We start from the raw sequence: 20,304 nt of genomic DNA on the forward strand, positions 1-20,304 counted from the left end.
CGGTGTTAACCGAGCCACATAAATATCCCAGAGCACTTGCTGTTTTTCTCTGCCTCACTCTTTTTTAAATGTTCATTTATCTTTGAGACAGAGGGAGAAAGAGAGAGTGCAAGCGGGGGAAGGGCAGAGAGGGAGACGCAGAATCGGATGCAGCCTCTGGGCTGTCAGCACAGAGCTCCATGCGGGGCTTGAAATCAGGAGCCTCGAGATCATGACCTGAGCAGAAGTCGGATGCTTAACCGGTTACCACCTCCACAGTAAGGCCTCCCCACAGTACCCTACGGTAACACTGACCATTTTCCCAATGTTCTTTCCCCTCCCCTCTTTTTCTCTATGGGACAGATGACTGTTGCACTGCTTATCTCCTGTGCCCTCGCTAAAAATGTATGTTGAATGGATGCCGGATGCATGTCCGTGTCCGCTTTTCTCCCCCAAGATGATGCACGTGACTTTGGGCCCTATTGAGGTTGCAACAAGATTGTATTCTGAGGCTGTGTCCCCAAGAGCTTAGCAGTTTTTCATTTGCCTCAGTAACGGTCACTCATACTTACTTATTACACCTCCAAGAGGCCCGGTGCCGAGCTTTTTATAAAAACATCTAACCTGCCCCATGACCCGGAGTGGTGGGGTTAGGCGGAGAGGAGTGCTGCAAGGCTTTGCCCCTTAGTTTGGTCTAAGGCGGATGGGGATCTGCAACACTAAAGGCTCCCTTTTACTGAATTCAAGAGACCTGTAATTACATTCTGGAGAACACACTACACGTGTGTGTTAGGACATTTAATCTTAGTCATTCCCTTTCACCTTTCCATTTCACTGGGAAGAAAGGGGAGAGGCTCCAGGTACCAAGAAACGTACGCTGTTAATGCTTACCTACTTCCCTACTCCGCCAATGATTTCCTGAGTCCTGTGCATCCCTACTTCTAAAGCGTCCCAGGCAAGCCCCTCCACGTCTTTACTGCCAAAGCCGAGGATACAGGAGGCTGGACGGAGACCAAGTGTTTCACAAGAAACTGATCTTTACTCAACAAAGTTCTACACAAGTGGAATCTCACGCCACCTCGGCGCCAATCCCCAGCACGGCACAGTAACAAATGGACAGACCCTGGAGCCCGTAGGAGGAGGAGGAGGAGGGGGAGGGGGAAGGAGGGATGTGGAAAACAGAGGAACTGCAGATCGAGGCCAGTCAGGGTCTGCAGCCCTGGGCAGGGAAGAAGGTTGAGAAGCTGAAACTTCGTTGTGCAAAAATCAACCAAAAATAAATTAAAAAATTAAATAGTTTTCTTAAAAAAAAAAAAAAGAAGAAGAAGAAGAAGAAGAAGAAGAAAGAAAACTAGAACCAGGCTCCCTTTCCTGAATGGCTGGAGCCCCCCATCCTGGGTGGAGAAGGGGTTACCAATCCCAGCAGCCAGCCGCTCCACCCACAACCCCCAAGGCCCAGTAGAGGATGCCCCAAAAAACTGGATTACCAGAAAATTCAATGGTACCTAATTTTTTTTTCCTTTTTTTTTTTTTTTTTTTTTAAACAAATGGCTTCCAGAGACCTGTTGGGAGTCTGACAGGGTAAGGAAGCCAGCTGAGTTTATGGAATGTGCACCATGTACCCCTTGGAATCGAGGCAGGGCCCGACCCTGTCTGGGAGAAGACACAAGGCTGTAACGGGGCCGGGTCCAGGGCCCTGCGGGGATGAATGGAACAAGTCCCAGGATGTAGGAATCCAGTCAAAGCCCCACAAAACGACCCCCAGAAAAGCAAAAAGTAAGGGAGGAGAAAAAGGAAAACATTAAGGGGGCTGCAGGGCCCGGTTCAGTTCTGAGGCCAAGTGAGAAGTGACCACACCCCCCCCTCGCCCCTCTAGGAGTGCCGCCCACACTGTGACTGCATCTCCAACCATTCCCAGAAGGTTCCCTAGAATCACTGCCCCTATCTGGTGGGGTCCTGTAGCCCGCTGGGAGCCATGAAGACAGGAAGCCCCAGGGACAGAGAGAGTGGGGTCGGAGGTGTACCACCTTCTCCTCCTCCAAAGCCCTTCATTTGCTTCTTGCTGGCAAAGCCTGAACGTTCATCCTCTGTCCCCACCAATTAAATGCCCTGGCCCCAGCCCTCGTGTTAAAACTCAGGCTGGAACCTGAGAGGAGGGCTCTTAAGAAGCACAGAGAAACAGACTGCCCTTGAAACGCACTTGCTTATGGAGAGACGCAGGGAGTAGAGGTCAGCAGCTCTGGCTGCCCCCAGCCCTCTTCAGGAAAAAGGTCCTGGCCCAGCGTCTTCAAAAGTCACTGGAGCACAGTGGGGGGAGAAAGGGCAACCTCTGGCCAGCCTCGGCCACTCCGGCAGTCCCCACTCTTCCGGCTGGGACACAACAAGGAGGGGGACGCACGGGCTGTGGATGCCACAGAGCCGGCAGGAAGTGTGCGGAGCAGGTCCGAAGCGTGCGCGAGCTGACTCGGGCGGCCTGAAGACAGCCGTCCTCTTCCCCCGCCCCAGGGTCCCGGCGGAGGCCCCCCAACCCACCCAGCCCTCCCCAGTCACCAATTCCGGCAAAACAGCAGAAGCTTCTTAAACTCTAGATGCAGGTTACACGGAAGGCCTTACGGGTTAACTCAGGGGTTCACTAATTCTACTGTCTCCATGCAGTCGGGGAAATGGTGGGGCGGCTGGCCCAGCCCGGCTGGCTGCAGCGCCGCACATGCGTGTGGCCACGTGTGTACATGTGAGTGTACGTGTCTCTACAAGGACCCCCCTCCCCGCCTGCTTTCCCCTCGCCTCATCCTAAGCCGGATTCGGTCGGCCGTGTTGAATCTTCCCTCCCACGAGGCTGGCCCAGGTGGGCTGCCCGAGGTGACCCCGATTGAGCAAAGGGCCCTTGCTGCCAAGAAGTCCCACCCCCCTCCCCTGTTTGTAGGATGAGTGTGGAGACCCCACCCACTCGCCCGCTGGCCGGCAGGCCACACACACCCGTGGCAGGTAGGTGGACGGGGAAGGCGTCTGGATTTGGGTCCCGCTCACTCCTCCCTAACCCCCCTCGACCAGGGCACGGCGACTTCCGGACGCAGCGTGCTCCCCAGCAACCCCTCCAACGACGCAGACAGAAACCTGTGGGGAGAGGCGGGGGTCAGGGCCTGCACCCCTCCGCCCCCCTACAACAGCCACAGCGCCCCCGCGGGCAGCCTCCTCACCTGGCGGTCGCGAGGCTCATCTAGACCCCATAGAAGGCGGCCAGCCTCTCCTTGAGCAGAGGCGGGAACTGCTCAGAAAACTGCTGCCAGTTCTCCTCCCCGACTTGGTCTTTGAAGCCGTGGAGAATCTGCGGGGAGGCCGGGGGGCAGTGGGTGAGGGGCGCCCCAGGCCAGAGCGAGAGGAGCTCGGCCTCCCTCCCCCCGAGGCCCTCCCGGCTGCCGACTCCCAGGGATCCAGCAGGGCCACGCGGGAGCTCACCTTATAAAACATGTCCCGAAGGTCATCCTTCGGGCTCACCCAGGAAGCCACGGCGTCGCAGAAGAAAATAAAGTCCTGAAACACGACAGGTCCCGTGTGAGGGGCCGCCGGGCCCGGCCCCCGCGCCTTCCCTCCAGGCCCAGCTGCCCCAACCTGCACGACGCCCCCGGGGTTGACGCCTATCATCATGCAGATGCCTCGGAAGGCCGAGTCCTTCTCCTCGTTGTCCCTGATGTTCCTGAGGGACGTGCACCTGTGGGGGAGGTGAGCAGCAGGCAGTGAGCCGGCAGGGCTGGGGCAGGATGGGCATCTGTGGTGGGGGGGGGGCAGGGGGCGGGGGGGGTCAGTGGGGAGCGGCAGGTCAGCGGGTGGTGGGGCCGGGGTGCACTGTGTTTCTACGCAGGGTGGCGGGAGCGAGGGTTCGGCGGGCGATGGGCCGGGACGCGTGCACTTAGGGGCGGGCCTGCCACCCCCCCCCCCCCCCCCCCGCCCTGCCGCCCGGCCCACCGTACACAGGCCCCACGCAGGGGGGCACACACCAAGGCCGGATGAACTGCTGCAGCATGGGTGCCACCTCCTGTGGGCACACGTAGCCCAGGCGGCCGATGGTGATGGCTGGAATGGCAGAGGGACTCGTCAGGCGACCTGCAACCCCGAGCGGCCCCGGGACGGTACGTGGCGGGGCCTCTGGCACGAGGCACCAGCCCCGCCCCATGGGCCCCAAGGGAACAGGCCCAACCGGGGTCTCCCCCGAGGCCCACATCTCTCTCGGGGCTCTCCTCAGAACCCCCTTCCACGTCTTCCCAGAAACCTTCCCTGCTTCTTTCCCAAGGTCTCTTCGGCACTACCCTCCCGGCTGGGAACCCCATCCAGGTAAGGGGACGGCAACAGCTCAGGCCTGGTGCCCACCTGTGTTTTCCAGCAGCGTCTTGGGGGTGTTGGGCCGGTTGATGATCTCCACCAGGTTGTTGAGGACCATCTGCACGTAGGGCTGCATCTCTGCCCCTGGGGGACCGGTCAGTCAGAGCCCCGCACAGCCCAGACCACCCATGCTGACCTCAGCTGCATCTACACACTGACCCCCTGCAACCGCTGAGGGAACGGAGAACATTCTCCAGCTGGTCCCCGGCTCAGGACCCGTGGCCAACCAGGGGCAGACCCAAGCCTTCCAAACGCCAGAAGCTTCCTTGGAGTCACAGCTCCAACACCGGGGCGAGACCGCATTACCCAGATTCCCCGTGGGGGTAGGTGGGGAGGGAGAAAGCCGCCAAAGTCTCCCAACCAATCCCAGCGGGCCGACTGCGTGGGGCCGGGAGGTCGCCAAAAGTCCAGTCAGAACAGGCCGCCTGTCCCGCCTCTTTAGGAAGACCAATCACAGGCGGCCTTTCAGCCATTTGGGAGTCTCCCGGCGGAAACCACTCAGAGAGGTCTTCTTGCCAGACCAACTGCGGCAATCCTCAAGGAGCACCGGGGCTCTCTCCCCAGGGGCCTGGCAGGCACGGCCAGGGGTCTGCCCTCAACAGGGAACAGACCGATGTGGGTGACAGCGCGGGGCCCGTCAACTTGCAGCACACTCACCCATCTGCATGCAGATCTCGCCGATGGCCCAGGTGGCATTGTTGCAGACAGAGATGAACTCAGGGTTCAGGTTGGTGCCCAGGATGGGCATGAACTCGGCTGGTGGGGAGAAAGAAGAGTGCTGGGCAGGGGGGCCAGCCAGGGTGAGCTCCCGGGCCTGGCCCGGGCAGACCCCATCAGACAGTACGAATACATCCCGATTTGGTCATTGTCCTCCCAGGGTCGTTTCTCCATCACTTGAGGCCAGGGCTGGGGGTCACGGGGGTGACGAGATGGGCATCATACCGATACAGGGCTTGACGTGGATGAAGCAGGCTTTGGTGAGATCTCCCAGGAGGGCGAAGGAACTCTGCCGGACCTCAGGCATGGAGTCCTGGGGGGTCAGAGCAGGGCTGGCGTGGCAAGATGACCCTCCCCCCAACCAGCAGGGGTCCCAAACTAATCCCTCCCAGCAGGCCAGCTAGAGGAGCAGCCCCGGGAGAACGGCCTGACCCTGCCACTTCCCGTCGTGGAAGCTCAAGGCCCCATCACGGGCACTCGGGGCCCGTGAACTGCAGGGCTTTGCTCACGGTACCGCTATAGGAAGGGGCAGGGGTTAACTGCTGCCCGTCCGGAGACCCTGGGGGTGCGCACATACGTCAAGTGGGAGGGGCTTATGCTTTCCTATTTCCTCTTTCTACCTTTGTTTTTGTTAGGAATCTCTATGCCCAACATGGGGCTGGAACTCACCACCCCGAGATCAAGAGTCACATGCTCCCCGGACTGAGCCAGCCGGGAGCTCCTTGTTTTTCTTTTTTTTTTTTTTTTTAAATTTTTTTTTTCAACGTTTATTTATTTTTGGGACAGAGAGAGACAGAGCATGAACGGGGGAGGGACAGAGAGAGAGGGAGACAGAATCGGAAACAGGCTCCAGGCTCTGAGCCATCAGCCCAGAGCCTGACGCGGGGCTCGAACTCACTGACCGTGAGATCGTGACCTGGCTGAAGTCGGACGCTTAACCGACTGCGCCACCCAGGCGCCCCAGCTCCTTGTTTTTCAACGAGATTTTACTCATGTCTTCTTTGAATCACTTTTTAAAATAAGCACAAGCTTTTTTTTCCTACGGGTCCCTTTCTCCTGTTGTCCGCGGGGCACACCCCGGGCCGCAAGTCAGGCTTGCGAGGGGCCCGCCCACCTGCATGCACTGGAAGAGCAGCGTCATGATGTTGCTGCGGGCCACCAGCTGTTCCACGTGGCCGCCCAGGCCCTCGGCCAGGCCGCTGAGCAGGTCCAGTGCCACGATCATGAAGTCCTTGTCGGGGGCCTCATACTGCTCAGGGTGCTGGGTGTACATCTGGGCACAGATGGGGCAGGCGGGTAAGGGGAGCGGGCCCGGGCTGGGGCAGCCGCAGGGCGGGGCAGGGGTGGTGCGATGCTCACCATGGCCTGGGCCAGGGTCTTCTGCACCAGGGTGACGCAGCGCTGGTAGACTGGCTCGCAGTAGGGCAGGAAGCCGCTCTGCAAGGCGGTGGCCACCGATGACAGGCACTGGTCGGGCGGAAGGCAGGAGAGGTGAACTCAGGAAGGATGGGGCAGGGCTTTGGGAGAGGGCCTGGAGCCCACCCACCTCTAGCAGAGGGAAGAGGTCCTTGTCTTCGTCCTTGAGCTCGTTCCACTTCTGGATCAGCGGAGGCATCAGCTTCTGGATGTATTCCTGAAAAGGAAGCGTGAAGTTGGGGCCCCCCGCACGGGGGTGGCAGCCTGGAACCCGCAGGGCTCTTCGTGACTCAGAGGCACCTATCGCCTGAGTGATGAGGTCTGGGCTCCTTGCTGTGGCTCATGGGGCCCTACAGGGCCTTGCCATCCAGCCAGACCCCCAGGCCCTTCTCGTCCCTAGCCCCGGCCTCCCCTCTCCGCCCCCCTCGGAGCCCAGGTCAGCGCCTCCTGGTTCCCGCAGGCCCCTGAGTTTCCCCAGCACAGCACTTGCCACACTGTCGCATAACCGTTTCCCCCGCTAGACCGGGAGCAGGGCGAGGGCGGGAGCAGGGTCCGTCTGTCTGCCTCTCGAGGTCACGGCCATGTGCGTGCGACACGAGGTTGCCGCCAGGTCACTGGACGCAAAGGGGCGTGAGGATCAAGAGAGGGAGATGCCGTGGGGCCTCACCGGCTGGTTGAGGTGGTGGCCCACAGAGTCAGCCAGGGTGCCGATGGCGTCGTAGAGGATGAGCAGGTTCTTGTGCTGGTACTTGCCGAAGGCGAAGACGAGGGTGTCGAGGATGTAGCTGAGGTAGGGCACCAGCTCTGTGCAGGCCTCCTCCTCCAGGGTGGCGAAGGCACTGGAGTGGGGAAGGGGTTTAGGGGGGCGGCCGCAGGCGGGGCTGGGCCCTGGGTGGGGTTGTGGGGAGGGCATGCACCCGGGATCAGCCAGTACGAATACGTGAGAGATCAGCGTGACGTCAAGGGTCAGGAGTATCATCACTTCCCAGGAGGCAGCCAGTGGGGCAGGGGTGGGGGCCGTGGGGCCAGGGCTTGAGGGTCACCTGCAGGCCGCCTCCTGCACCCTCTTGTTGCCATCCAGGATGCGCTTGAGCAGCTCTGTCATCAGAGGCTTGAGGTGCATGTCAGGTGGCTGACTGACCACCCAGTGGGCATAGCGGCTCAGCGTCCAGCAGGCAATGGAGCGGACCAGGGCCTTCTTGTCCGACAGGCACTGGATGAGGTGCGGGATCAGCTCGGGCAGGTAGGGCACCATGCCCTGCATGCAGCCTGCAAGCAGCAGCACAAGGGCAAGCCTGAGCCCAGCTGGGCCTGGCCACACCTCACCCTCTGCACAGAGCTCAGTGGCACCTGCCATGGGGGAGGGGGACACTGAGGCTGGGAGGTTGAATCACAGACACGATGGCTCCAGTCACAGAAACGGTGAAAGGCAAATCCGCGATGGGAAGCAGCGTCAGGACAAGCCTTTCCCCTCCACTGGCTCTACCCCGTGACAGTCACTCATTAATTCACAGATGGCCGGGCAGCACGGTGACCAAAATGGTCGGGAAGTAATTTTCCTTTTTCAACCTGCACTCTACGCCCAACGTGGGGCTCGAACTCACGAGCCCAAAATCAAGAGCTACACGCTCCACTGAATAAGCCAGCCAGGCACCCCAAGTACTTTTCTTTTGAAACATTTCTGGGGTATTTGTGCTTTTTCTATTTTTCACATTTTCTTAAAAAGAAAAAAAGCCACACATGAATCTCTTGTTCGGAGAACACAGATAACAGCACACCATCTAATGATCCAAGACCCAAGAACTATTTTAACCAGTTATGGGTCAATCCCTCGAGATCCTTTTCCGCTAAAAGCTAGGACGCCTGACATAACCCGTTAATTCACGTTCCCGTGCTAACGTAACGTACGTTGGGCCGGTTATGTGAGGAAATCTTTCTTTAGATAAACTTTAAACACACGGCTCCTGTTGTCGCGTCTGAACTTTTTATGAGAGGCCTGGAGGCTGAGGCGGGCACTGGTGACACCTGTAACTCAAGCTGTACGTCCCACCGGGACGAAGGAGCGCAAAAGGCGCGAAAAGGACAGAGGTCTGCATAAACACCACCGGTGGACTCTTCTGATTCACAGGCCAGCCTGGGAGCTGGCGGCAGGCTAAAGCCCAGCCGCGCCCTGGGTGACCGGGGAAACGGCGTAAATCTCCCCGCACCCCAGTTTCTTCATCTATGCGCCCCACCTCATCGGGCTTGCGCTGAGCCCGGGGGACCGGGCTGCCAGCCGTGGGGCAAGCGTTGCAGGCTGCCTGTCGCTTTTCCGACCGTAACCGTGCCGACAGCCTCGCAGAACCGCTGTCTGTGAGAATTCAAGGGCGGGGGGCGTGCACTGTGGGGTTTGGGGGTTCCATTCAGGCCCACGGGCCGTGGGGAAGACTCACATCCCAGAGCTGTCTGGAGGGCGCAGGGCAGGCCTCAGAGAGAACCTAGGGGTGGCGTCGCCCATGCTGTGCGGCCACACCCCGGACACAGCCCTGCCTGGGCCGCCCCGTCCCGTCCCGCACCAGTGAGGGGCTCAGGGGCCAGGCCCCTACCAGGCCGGCGGGGCACTCACCCTCCGCGATGGCGCCCAGCACCAGGATGCCCGACTCTTTGACCACCCACTCAGGGTGGAAAAGGAGCCCCTTGAGCAGGGGGAGAAGGTGGGGTAGCAGCTCCTCCCGGAAGACGTTGGCCAGGACGTCCAGTGCAGCTGCCGAGCACTTCCCTGGGACGGGAGGGGTGAGGGAGGGGGGCAGAAGCAGGGAGGCTCTTTGGGCGGCTGCCAGCCTCCTGGACCGTATCCCCAGGATCAGAGATCGTGATTAGAGTCGTCACGATCTGCTCTGAGGAGGCCCCTCATCACCTCCCGAGAGGCAGCCCCTGGGCTTCCTGCCCCCGACCCCCCAGGCCCCACAGGCCAGCCCACGCACTCAGATTCCAGTCGGACAAAGCATCGTCGTCATCATCGTCCTCTGCGTCCTCCGAGCCATCAGGCCGCTCGGCCTCATGGGGGAGCGTCACTGTGCGCGACTTATGGAAACGTGGCTTGATGTCCTGCTCGCTGTCGGGGACCGCCTCGTCCTCTTCCACGTCCCCCTGTGGAAGGCCGGACAGATCACTAAGCACCACCAGGGCCCGCAGCCCCAACGCCCCAGCCCTCACCTGCCTGTTCACGCCCGGCGGTCGGCCCAGACTGACCTTGAGCAGAATGATGTCGATTTCTGAGTACTTCATCCCGTTTACCAGGATGGGGATCAACCTGTGGGGAGAGAGGCTGTTCACTGGGATGGGACGCAGGGGTCCCCAGGAGGGCTCACAGCCTGGGCAAAACGGAAGCAACAAGGAGCCAAGGGGCAGTGTATGGAACTTAGGGCTATTATCCCAACCTAGTCAACCATGGTCACTGGGACAGAGCTGACATGACTCCTGGCTCCCCACGAGGGCTCCTGACCCAGACCTGGCCACTCAATGAAGTCCAGACCCCTGAAAACGCCAGAGAGCTTCAAACGGTGGCCGAACCCTAGCATGCTGTAAGGCAAGGACATGAGGCCCTTCCCTGGGACGGGCCAGATTAGAGAAGAAACAGGCAGGGCAGCCAGGCGCCCTCAGCTGGTGCCCACGCACCTCAGGAGAAAATGATTCATGACTCGGGGATAGGCGAGTGATCCAAGTTGGCCAAGGAAGGTGAGCCCTAGGACTTTTGCTGGAGATACTGGTTGAGAGAGAATTTCTTTATTCTGAGGTTCCTAAGCTTGAAGGTAAGCAGAAGACCACAGCACTACCATGAGGGAAGGTCGTGCCTGAGGACAAAGCCAACACAGGAGTAGGTCTGAGACTACACAGACATCTTTGACATCCTTTGAGCACCTGGATCCAGCTATGCCTGCAGCCTCTGCTGATTTTTCATTTCTTTCACCTATAATTTACCGCATTTAAAAAAAATTTTTTTTTTTTTAACATTCATTTTTGAGAGACAGAGAGAGACAGAGCATGAGTCGGGGAGGGGCAGAGAGAGAGGGAGACACAGAATCCGAAGCAGGCTCCAGGCTCTGAACCGACAGCACAGAGCCCGACGCGGGGCTCAAACTCACAGAGCGTGAGATCATGACCTGAGCTGAAGTCGGCCGCTTAACCCACTGAGCCACCCAGGAGCCCCCACGTGTTTAAGTCATTAGAAATTATCTTCTTATCGCCTGCCAACCAGAAACGCACAGGGATCGAAAGTAAGCGGAGACAGAGAACACAGACCGAGACTAACACAGGAGACAACCAGAGGGAAGGCAGAATACAGCGAGGGGTGGGGGCCGAGGTGGGACAGAGGGCAGCGGTGGCACTCACTGGACCAGGTGGGAGGCCAGGACTTCCTTGCAGATGGGCTGCTCGGCCAGCGTCAGCCAGAACTCACAGGCCTCCAGGGCCACGTTCTCATCGTGGTCCTGGGTCCTCTGCAGCATGTACTAGGGCAGGGTGGGAAAAAGGCTAAGGCCTGGCCCAGCCCGGGGCGACTCCCCACCGGCCGCCCACCCCACAGCACGCCCGGGCTAGCCATGCACACCTGGATGATGCTGTGCATGTGGGGGATGAGCCTGTCGATCCGCACTTCCAGCAGCATCACCAGGGCACGGCACACGTTCTTCCGCACCTCGGGGTCGTCGTCCACGGCCAGGGCGAACAGGTGCTGCAGGGAGGGTGGGATCAGCTGCAGCCGGGCCCTCGGCCCTCGCCCTGCTCACCCTCAGCCCGGCAGCCCACCTCGATGAAGGTGTCGATGTTGTCCATCAGCGCCTGGGCCCGGTCCATGATGAACTGGTTCACACAGGCTATGGCATGGGACCTGGCAGGGAGGGGGGCACGTGGGTCGGCCCTGACTCCGCCCCCGCCCAGCCCCTCCGCACACCCCCGCCCCCACCCTGGGAAGCCACACCCACCGGATCTTCGGGCTGCAGTGCTTGAAGAACTGTAAGAACTTGGGGATCATGATGTTGAGGGGCCGGTTGAGGGCATCGCTGTCCAGGAGCTCGGATGAGTCTTCGCAGATCTTCTGCAGGGCTCCGAAGGCCCCCTGGGTGGAGAGGAGCGGGCAGACGGATGTGAACCCCAGCCCGGCTCCCCGGCTCCCGGCCAGGCGGGCCACAGCCGCTCACCTACCTCACAAGTGTTGTAATCCTCCGAGTTGAGCAGGTTGCACAGCTGGGGCAGCAGCTCGGGCCACATCTGCAGCTCGCCCTTGGAAGCGATGGTGGTGATGAGAATGCCTGGGGCAGCCGGGAAAGGACGCCGCCTCAGGCTGGGTGCGGGCCTGCCGCGCACTCGCTCCGCTGGCTCACAGGCTGTCCGCGCGCGGTCCCCCAGAAGCCCTACACGCTCCTTTCGAGATCCTGGGGGCCCTACCGTAAGCCAGCTGTTGCAGGCCCAGGGAAGCAGCACAGAGCTACATACAAAAGCCCTGCCCTTGGGAGCAGACTGCCTAGTGAGAGAGGCTCCGAGGTAAAAATAAATCAGGGGCGCCTGGGTGGCGCAGTCGGTTAAGCCTCCGACTTCAGCCAGGTCACGATCTCGCGGTCCGTGAGTTCGAGCCCCGCGTCAGGCTCTGGGCCGATGGCTCGGAGCCTGGAGCCTGTTTCCGATTCTGTGTCTCCCTCTCTCTCTGCCCCTCCCCCGTTCATGCTCTGTCTCTCTCTGTCCCAAAAATAAATAAAAAACGTTGAAAAATAAAAATAAATCAGCAAAAGAACTGGGAGGCTAGATGCCAAAAGCTAAGGGGGGAAAGAAAGCAGAGAAGATGGCCGGCAAGGGCTGAGAGTGAGGGCAGCAATTTTTTTAACGTTTTTTTTTTTTTTAATTTTTAGAGGGGCGCCTGGGTGGCTCAGTCGGTTAAGCGTCCGACTTCGGCTCAGGTCGTGATCTCGCGGTCCGTGAGTTCGAGCCCCGCGTCGGGCTCTGTGCTGACCGCTCGGAGCCTGGAGCCTGTTTCGGATTCTGTGTCTCCCTCTCTCTCTGCCCCTCCCCCGTTCATGCTCTGTCTCTCTGTGTCTCAAAAATAAATAAACATTAAAAAAAAATCTTTTTTTAATTTTTATAAAGTTTATTTAGTTTTTGAGTAACTCTACACCCAAGGTGGGGCTGGAACTTACGACTCCGAGGTCAAGAGTCGCATGCTCTTCTGACGGACCCAGCCAGGAGCCTCAAGAACAGCAATTTAAAAACGGGTGGCCAGAGCAGGCCTTGCCCAGGTGACGCTTAGCTCTCTGAGCAAAGACCTGAAGGAGATGAGGGGATGCTGTCCAACTCCCTGGGGAAAGGGCATCCCGGGCAGGTGCAAAGGCAGGCTGGGTGTGCTCAAAGACAGGTGAGGAGCCAGAGGGGCTGAGCAGGGGGTGGTGAGGGTGGGGAGCAGGTGGAGGCGAGGGCTGAGAGGTGACAGAGGCAGGTTGTGCAGGACCACGTAGCCTTGGGGAGGCCTCGTACCGCTGATTCGAAACCCAAGTGTGAAGTGCAATACGCGAATGAAGGGCAGGGCCGTGAGACGGTCTGGTGGCTGAGCCGAATACGGCCGAAGGGAACACAGGTGAGGGTGACGTAGACATAGGATTTAAAGCCAGGAGGTGGCAGTGTTTCCCCAGCAGGGTGAAGCTGTCACTGCCATCACTCTAGATGACTCTGGCTCCTGCTTCTGCTGGAAAAGGGGTGACCTGCGGTGGGTAGGCTCTGAGGACTCGGGAGAGCAGTTCCAGCCCTGTCCCTGTCTGTGCGAACTTGGCCACGTGTCCTAACCCCTCTGTGACTCAAAAGGGGGGGGAAAAACCCACTATGGGTCCCTAGGGATGTTGGAAGCTTCAATGCCTTAATTCAAACACTTAGAGCAGAACCTGGCTATCTAGTGAACTCGGGAAGTCCAGATCCTTCTACTGGTCTCACAGTGGGTATCGTCGGGGCTGAGGGTCACTTAACAGAGGACGCAGGCCCCAAGATCAGCACTTCTGGCAGGCCCAGTATCTATTCCAACTTAATACTATTTTTGTGTCTTTGTTGCATGTTTTTAAGGTTACCTGCTCTTTATGGCAAACAAACATCTTTTCATTTAAAAGCTATCTACAACTTTAGGGGGGGCCTGGGTGTCTTAGTCAGCTAAGCATCCGACTTTGGCTCAGGTCATGATCTCACGGTGCACAAGTTCGAGCCCTGAATTCGGGCTTTGTGCTATCAGCACCGAGCCCCCTTGGGATCCTCTGTCCCTCTCTCTCTCTGCCCCTCCCCTGATCATTCTCTCTCTCTCTCTCTAACTAAACAAGTAAACTTAAAAAAAAAGCTAGAGGGGCGCCTGGGTGGCGCAGTCGGTTAAGCGTCCGACTTCAGCCAGGTCACGATCTCGCGGTCCGTGAGTTCGAGCCCCGCGTCAGGCTCTGGGCTGATGGCTCGGAGCCTGGAGCCTGTTTCCGATTCTGTGTCTCCCTCTCTCTCTGCCCCTCCCCCGTTCATGCTCTGTCTCTCTCTGTCTCAAAAATAAATAAACGTTAAAAAAAAAAAAAAAAAAAAAAGCTAGATACAACTTTCTTCTAAAAGCAACGTTAAAAAGCTAACAATTTAAAGAATACCAACATAAATCCATTGGGGGTCAAGTACAGCTCAGTAAAGGTGGGGAAAAAAAAAAAGCAAGCCGGTAACAAAGTGTTGAGTTGGTGTTTATCAGTAGTGAAAAAGCTTGGGGTAAAACAGCTAGAGAATTCTCCGTCGTCCTTCCCTTAACTTGTTCAGGCAGCCCTCTGAGAGCCAGGAAGGCTCCAACACAAAACTAACTCCCGTGTCATCTCATTACTGGGGAGAAATAGCCGGAGACGCCCAACTCCTCAGGACAGGGAGGCCTCGGGTTCTAACGTGCTACACCCTCAGGGCCTAAACACTGAGTGATGGCCTCAAAAGAAAGAATGGCTATTTCGGGGGGAGTGGTTCAGAGCACAGACCTGCACTGGCCACTTCTGAGCTCTGCCACTTACCGGGTAAGTCCCTTAACATCTCTGTGCCTCAGTTTTCTCATCTGTAAGATGGCAATCGTAACGGAACTACCAACCACGGTACTGGAGCCTTCAGTGAACTGATACTCTTAACAGGCTAAAAAGCTCCTTAGCTGAGAGCGAGAACTCAGGGGTCCTCACTGGCCGATTCCCACTACCCGCTCTCACCTATGGTGGCTCGGATGAGTGAGGAGGCATCGCCAATGTTGTTGAGACACTCCTGTTTGATGAAGTCGGCCACGGGTGGCGGAAAGCTCTGGTAATGTGCCTTCACGTTGTTCTTGAGGATGAGACCGCTGAGGGACCGAGTCGGCTCGTCTGGGGAAAGAGGGCCGAGGGTCAGGGGACCACAGGGGAAGAAGCGGGGTCCGGCTGGAGTGGAGGGGCGCTGAGGGCATACCTTCCGACTTGAGTCTGGTCAGGACAAAGATCAGGTAGTTGTTGAAGTCGGGAAACTGGTTCAGTTGTTTGAGTTTCTGCCAGGCTGTTAAGGGACTTGGGAGACAAGGGCCTTCCCCTGGTGGGTCCCCTCACTGTCCTGTGGCTGAAAGTCCCTCTGCCCACTGGGATGAGGTGGCTAGCTCCTGGGACCCCACCTGTCAAGCTCCATGCCAGAATAACACAGCACTTCAGGCACCTGAAACTCATCCAGGTGGGGGGGGAGCATGGCTGAGCCCCTCTGTCTGAAGGAGGCGGCTGCTACTCAGTCCTGCTCGCCACCAGTCCCACGTCGCCTGCTTTTTTAAAAAAAGAAGGGAAGTCATATTTTCAAGTGAAACTTGCTGATGGTTTAAGTATCTTAACCTTTAAGTCAGAGTATTTCAAACCTCGATTGAAAAAAATTAATCCTGACGGTGAAACTGACCAAACGGCCCAGTGCCAGTGAAAGGTGTTCCTCCTCCCCCTCCCCCACAGGGCCACATTTTCTCTGCACGTGGGACCCAAGGGGTCGGATCCCTGCTTCTCTGCCAATTGTAGCTCCTGACAGAACAAGAGTCTGGGGATTAGGGAGAGGGCCCCTTCCTCTGGCCTTCAGGGGCTGCAGATGTCTGCCCAGTTCCCCCTGGGCCCGGAAGGAAGGAAGGAAGGATACATCCTGCACGATGCGCTGCGTGGCTGTGTTTGGCGACTGCGAGTCTTTGAGCAGCTGCAGGACCTGCTGCAGGCCCTGCTCATCTGGCTGCCAGTCCATGGCGCGAGGTGAGCTGCGGGGGTAGGGGCCAGGGTCAGCGCTGGGTCCCAGGGGCCCCGTGTGAGCCCCGGGCTGAGCCGCCGTGGAGGTGGCCGCAGCGGCAGCACGACGGGAGCGCCCTCGGCGGACAGGCGGGGGTCGCCCGATCCACACCAGCCCAAGTGCGGGGTCCCGCCAGCTGCGCCATCCACGTCCGCGCAGTCTCGGGCTAGGGAGCGCAGGCGAGGGGATATGGAAGCGGGCCACGGGAGGCGGTGGCGGGGCCCCGGCGGGGCCTCATCAGGCCCAGCGCGGCGCCTTCGGCCCAGGGCAGCCCATGCTGCCTCCGCCGGCTGCGGGCCCTACGGCTTCCGCCAGCCTCACGGCCGTTAGGCAAGGCCCCAGCCACCTCTCCATCCAGCGGCCCTGCCCCAGACCGCGACAGCGCCCCGGCCCCTGCGGTCTCCCTGGTCCAGGCACGGTCCCCAAAGAACCCTCTTCTTCCGAAATCCAGCCCTCACGCTCCGCCAGATCCCAGCCGCCTCCTCCGCCTTGGTCTGGTCCCTGAGCCTCCCCAGATGCACGGCCTCAAGGTGCTCCAATCGTCCCGATCCCTGCCACCTCCTCTAATCTGTCCCTCCAAACTGAGCCGGATGCCAGACTCTCCTCTTTTTGGCCTAGCCAGACTCCATCCATAGATTCCCCTTCATCGGGCCCGAAGCAATCCCCAGACAGGTCCGAGTTCCCTCTCGGAAAGACAGCCAGCCAAGCCCGCCCACCCCACGAAAGATGACCCCTGGACGGGTCCCCGTCGCTTTCCCCAATCAGGTCTGGCCGAGTCTTTCCCCCCTCCCGCCCCCTGCCCCAGTCAGCATTAACTCCTGCTGACGGATCTCTGCTGTTTCCCCCAATCAAGTTCGGCCAAGCCCCCCACCACCTCGAGCCGGAAACCCACTTCGTCCGATCTCTGCAGCTTCCCCCAGTTAGGCCTGGCCGCCAACACCGCCCGGAGCCTTCCCCCCAACGGATCCTAGCGACGCCTCGAAGTCAGACCCAGCAAAGCCCTCTAGAACGAAGTCTGACGCCCCTCCCTGTCACGGTCCAAGAAGACCCCCCAACTTTTCACTGAGGCCTCCCGCAACCAGACCCAGCCAAAGCTCCACCAAAATAGCCCCCCCACACACACCCGATCCTCGCGATGTTCCCCAATCAGGCCCTAAGCAGTCCCCAGACGCTTCCCCCAGATCCCCTCCAGCCCGACCCCAGCCGCCCCACTGGCCCGATTCTCGAGGCACCAGAGTCTGGCCGGGCTCCGAGGCCCCACCCCCTAAGCCCGGCTCGGTTTCCCCCTCCCCCGCCCCGGCCCGTTCTCGCTGCCTCGAGAATGGGGCCCAAACCAGGTTCTCGGCCTTTCCCAGTCAGGCGCGGTCCCGACGGCCGGGCCGCGCGCGGCGCAGACCCGGACCCCGGCGGGGGTCAACGCAAGCCCGGGCCGAGCCCGTCAAGCTTCGGGTAAGGCCCACTTACCGGGCCCCGGGTGGCAGCAGCGGCGCCTTGCGCTGCGGCTTCTCCTGAGACTCGCGCGGAAGGAGGGAGCCAAAGAGAGGGAATAAAAAAAAAAAAAAAAAAAAAAAGAAAAAAGAAAAAAAAAAACGCGGCCGCGGATGGGCCGCGGCGGCTTCCGTACACCGTTCAAACTGGCCCAGCTGAACCAATGGGGAGAGGCAGTCATAACACGTGGCCTGGCTCCGGGGAGAACCGGTCCCCGCCGAGACCAGGTCACGTGACAGGAGAGTAGGCGGCTCTCCTGGCCTCTCTGGCCGTTAGGTCTTCCCAGCGTCTCGTTTTCTCAGCGTGTCTCACGCCCGCCTGACAGCGGCTCTTTGCTGGGAGCGGAGTTTGGTGGCGCGTGGGGACTTCAGGTGTTTGGTGGACCCGGTAACCTCTCGGCCACAGCTAGTTGCGCCTGTCCCCCCACTCCTCCGGGAATCGAACTGTGTCTTTCTCCTCGCATCCAGAGGATGCTCCTGGGAGGAGCACAGTAAGCGCCCTCGTGGAAAGACCAGAGAAGACTTAGCCTAGGGTGGATTTTAGACCCCAGAGACAAAGGAAGGAAAGCCGGACAAAGGGAGCGGAGCACCTTTGCGTTCCTGAAGAAGCCTCTGCCACATTTTGTGTTATTTGCTTTCCAGTACCGTTTCATACTTTTTATGCGGATCTGAGAAAAACCCACATGAATATGAAATTCTAAATGAAATTAATAAACGCTGAAGCAAAAGGCCTAAGTTGAATAGGGTGAAAGAGCCCAGTAAATTTAGGCAAGGTCAGGGTCATGATGAAAGGCCTCTTCGTAATCCTTTCGCCACCTGAGGACAAAGTAGGGCACCCCTTTTAAGAGCAGAGCAGGATAGTAGGGAGGAGCTGGAGACCCTGGAGCGCCTGTTTCCCTCTTCCTAGCCAGGCCAATAACAAGGTGGGCAACCTCCTGCCGCTTTGAGCCTTGGTTTCCCCACTTGTCAAATGGGTATAAGAACAGTTTGCTGGGTTGGAGATCATCACGTTAAGCATTACCAGGCCTGCCGTAAACTGTCTTTAAAAACGTGGCTTTTACCCGCCCCCCACCCCCCCCACCCCCCCAGACCTCAAGGCCGTCCTTTCACTGTATTCAGCCACACCCTAAACCAATATTTACTGAATTGACTTAATCAACTAGGCCTCTAATCCCAAAGGGCAAGCCAGCACTGCCTCAAGAACTTTTTGGTTTCAGGGCAGGCAGGTCAGTTTTTGCCCCAACCTGGAGGAAGGAGGCACGTTTCTCAGCCCACTTTCCATTAGCAAAGTCAGCCCCCCTCCGTTCATTCATGAAAAACAGGTGCCGAAGACCTCTCCACTGGGGCCTCCCAGGTTTCAGAAGGATCTGATGGCGCCGAACGCCACTCAGTCGGGGAAGACTCCCTACAGGAGCAACCCAGTTTCCCACCTTTGCTGTACCGAAACCCGGCTGGAGAGACACGTGCGGAAACCCGCCGCCTACGCATGCGCAATGGCCTTCCCTCGCTTGCCCCGAGGCCCCAGAACTACAAATCCCGTCTCACCGCGCGCCCGCGTTGCCGCGCTTACGGACTCTGGCTGTGACTCAAGACCCGGGGGTCTGGAACCCACCCACCCCCCCCCCCCCCCGGAGGTGGGCATTGAGCAGAAGGAAGAGTGACATTGAGGGGCTGGGACGGGAAGTTTCGGGAACGGGTGTGGGAGTTTTCTGTTCAGGGTTGGGGATTGCTCCAGATAAGGGTCAGGTGGGGAGAGAGTTGGAGATGGGCGAGAAAATTTAATGCTCACCTTCTTTTAATATGTCAAGTTTCAAAAAGAAAATAATAAGTCAAGTTCCCATTGGTCCCGCGCCAAGCCTTGGGGGAGAGGAGAGTTGGGCAGAATAAGTGACCCACCCTGCTTTTGTGGTCCAAGGTATCGGCCCCTGTGTGATCATGGAAGTCTTTCTTCCTCTCCCCATCTAGTGGATTTGAGTACTGAATCCAGACTTTTTCCCTCCTTTTTTAAGGGAGGCTCCATGCCCAAAGTGGGGCTTAAACTCACAACCCTAAGATCAAGAGTCACACACTACTGAATGAGCCAGTCAGGTGCCCTCATTTCACTATTTCTTAAGACCTACCCTACTGCCTGTCAGGCAATTTCCTAATGTAATTCTCACAACAGCCCTGTACACAGCAAACTTACTTCAACTAGAAATTTACTTCAGCTAGAAACAGTGCAAAAAAGAAACTCAAGGAGCTGGTGCTCCACTGTTAATCTGAAATGGGAGACAAAGGCCTCTCCGTTTACAACAGTGTCTCTGCTTGAGCATCTCTTCGCGCTGCTCCCACGTTTAAAGGTCACCATACGTCCCCCAACCCAAGCCAACTGCTTCACCCAGAGAATAATGACAGCTGTTTCAAACAATGTCAGGGTTAATGTTGACTTCATCAATATTGCCCTTGCTTTAGAACTTGACTCTGGGGCGCCTGGGTGGTGCGGTCTGTTAAGCGACAGATTCTTGATCTCAGCTCAGGTCATGATCTCACAGTTGGTGAGTACCGGGTTCTGGGCTGATGGTGCAAAGCCTGCTTGGGATTCTGTCTCTCCTCTCTGCCCCTCCCCTGCTTGTGCTCGCGCCCACGCTCTCTCTCTCTCTCTCTCTCTCCAAATAAATAAACTGAAAAAAAGAAAAAAGACCTTGACACTGCCGATGCTTCTGTATTTTACCCCTATTTTATAGATGAAAAACTTGAACCACAGAAAGGCTAAGTGACTTACCCAAGATCACACAACCAACAGGCATCAGAATAGTTTGAAGCCACGACCGTGTGACTCACCAAACCCTGAATTTGATTCTCCTTCCCCTTCAGGCTTTCCCCAGGTCACGACTGGTGAATGCAGTGAAGGGGGATGCTGGGACTCCCATCAGCTCCTCCTGCCTCCTGACACTCCAGAAAAGAGGCTGAGCTGCTGCAGGGGCGACCTACTTCTCCCACTTGTGTTTCTTTTTAAAGATCCAGCGGCTGCTGGTGCCTTTGAGGGAGGAGGTAAGGGTGGCGCCATCGG

General features: G+C 58.4%; 1 protein-coding gene and 2 non-coding genes across 8 annotated transcripts; all 3 read right to left on the bottom strand.

Annotated features, from left to right (window-relative positions):
* Window positions 1–998: 998 nt before the first annotated feature.
* On the bottom strand, window positions 999–17,317 carry TNPO2 (transportin 2). 6 transcript variants are annotated; one of them, XM_060630336.3, is made up of 25 exons: window positions 17,233–17,317; window positions 15,628–15,739; window positions 14,935–15,010; window positions 14,703–14,852; window positions 11,671–11,777; window positions 11,451–11,584; window positions 11,275–11,356; window positions 11,078–11,200; window positions 10,861–10,979; window positions 9,721–9,781; window positions 9,453–9,618; window positions 9,095–9,247; window positions 7,533–7,758; window positions 7,157–7,328; window positions 6,620–6,706; window positions 6,433–6,540; window positions 6,188–6,346; window positions 5,299–5,386; window positions 5,014–5,112; window positions 4,345–4,440; window positions 3,975–4,050; window positions 3,589–3,688; window positions 3,436–3,510; window positions 3,203–3,304; window positions 999–3,093 (listed from the first exon to the last, which is right to left on the bottom strand). In XM_060630336.3, the coding sequence occupies exons 2-25, from the start codon at window positions 15,724–15,726 to the stop codon at window positions 3,013–3,015; spliced, it is 2,739 nt and encodes a 912-aa protein (XP_060486319.1). In that variant the 5' UTR covers window positions 15,727–15,739; window positions 17,233–17,317; the 3' UTR covers window positions 999–3,012. The 6 variants fall into 6 exon arrangements, with proteins under 6 accessions (XP_060486319.1, XP_060486317.1, XP_060486316.1 ...); XM_060630334.3 differs by having other exon boundaries at window positions 3,177–3,304; XM_060630333.3 differs by having other exon boundaries at window positions 3,177–3,304; window positions 3,975–4,080.
* Window positions 5,183–5,258, bottom strand: LOC132679999 (small nucleolar RNA ZL2). The gene has a single exon (XR_009610476.1). It is a non-coding gene; the product is annotated as a small nucleolar RNA ZL2 (small nucleolar RNA).
* On the bottom strand, window positions 7,408–7,477 carry LOC132679988 (small nucleolar RNA SNORD41). The gene has a single exon (XR_009610465.2). It is a non-coding gene; the product is annotated as a small nucleolar RNA SNORD41 (small nucleolar RNA).
* Window positions 17,318–20,304: the final 2,987 nt, after the last annotated feature.

The sequence above is a fragment of the Panthera onca genome, chromosome A2 (assembly GCF_046562875.1).
Source record: "Panthera onca isolate mPanOnc1 chromosome A2, mPanOnc1 haplotype 2, whole genome shotgun sequence".
Classification (NCBI taxonomy): Eukaryota; Metazoa; Chordata; class Mammalia; order Carnivora; family Felidae; genus Panthera; species Panthera onca.

Excerpts from the sequence above, each read along its gene's own strand:
- TNPO2 (XM_060630336.3), bottom strand. The coding sequence starts at position 15,726 with ATGGACTGGCAGCCAGATGAGCAGGGCCTGCAGCAGGTCCTGCAGCTG. Across the intron at positions 6,541-6,619 it reads ACCTCTTCCCTCTGCTAGAG|TGCCTGTCATCGGTGGCCAC; the intron begins GTGGGTGGGCTC and ends CCGCCCGACCAG. Across the intron at positions 4,051-4,344 it reads GACGCTGCTGGAAAACACAG|CCATCACCATCGGCCGCCTG; the intron begins GTGGGCACCAGG and ends CTGCCATTCCAG.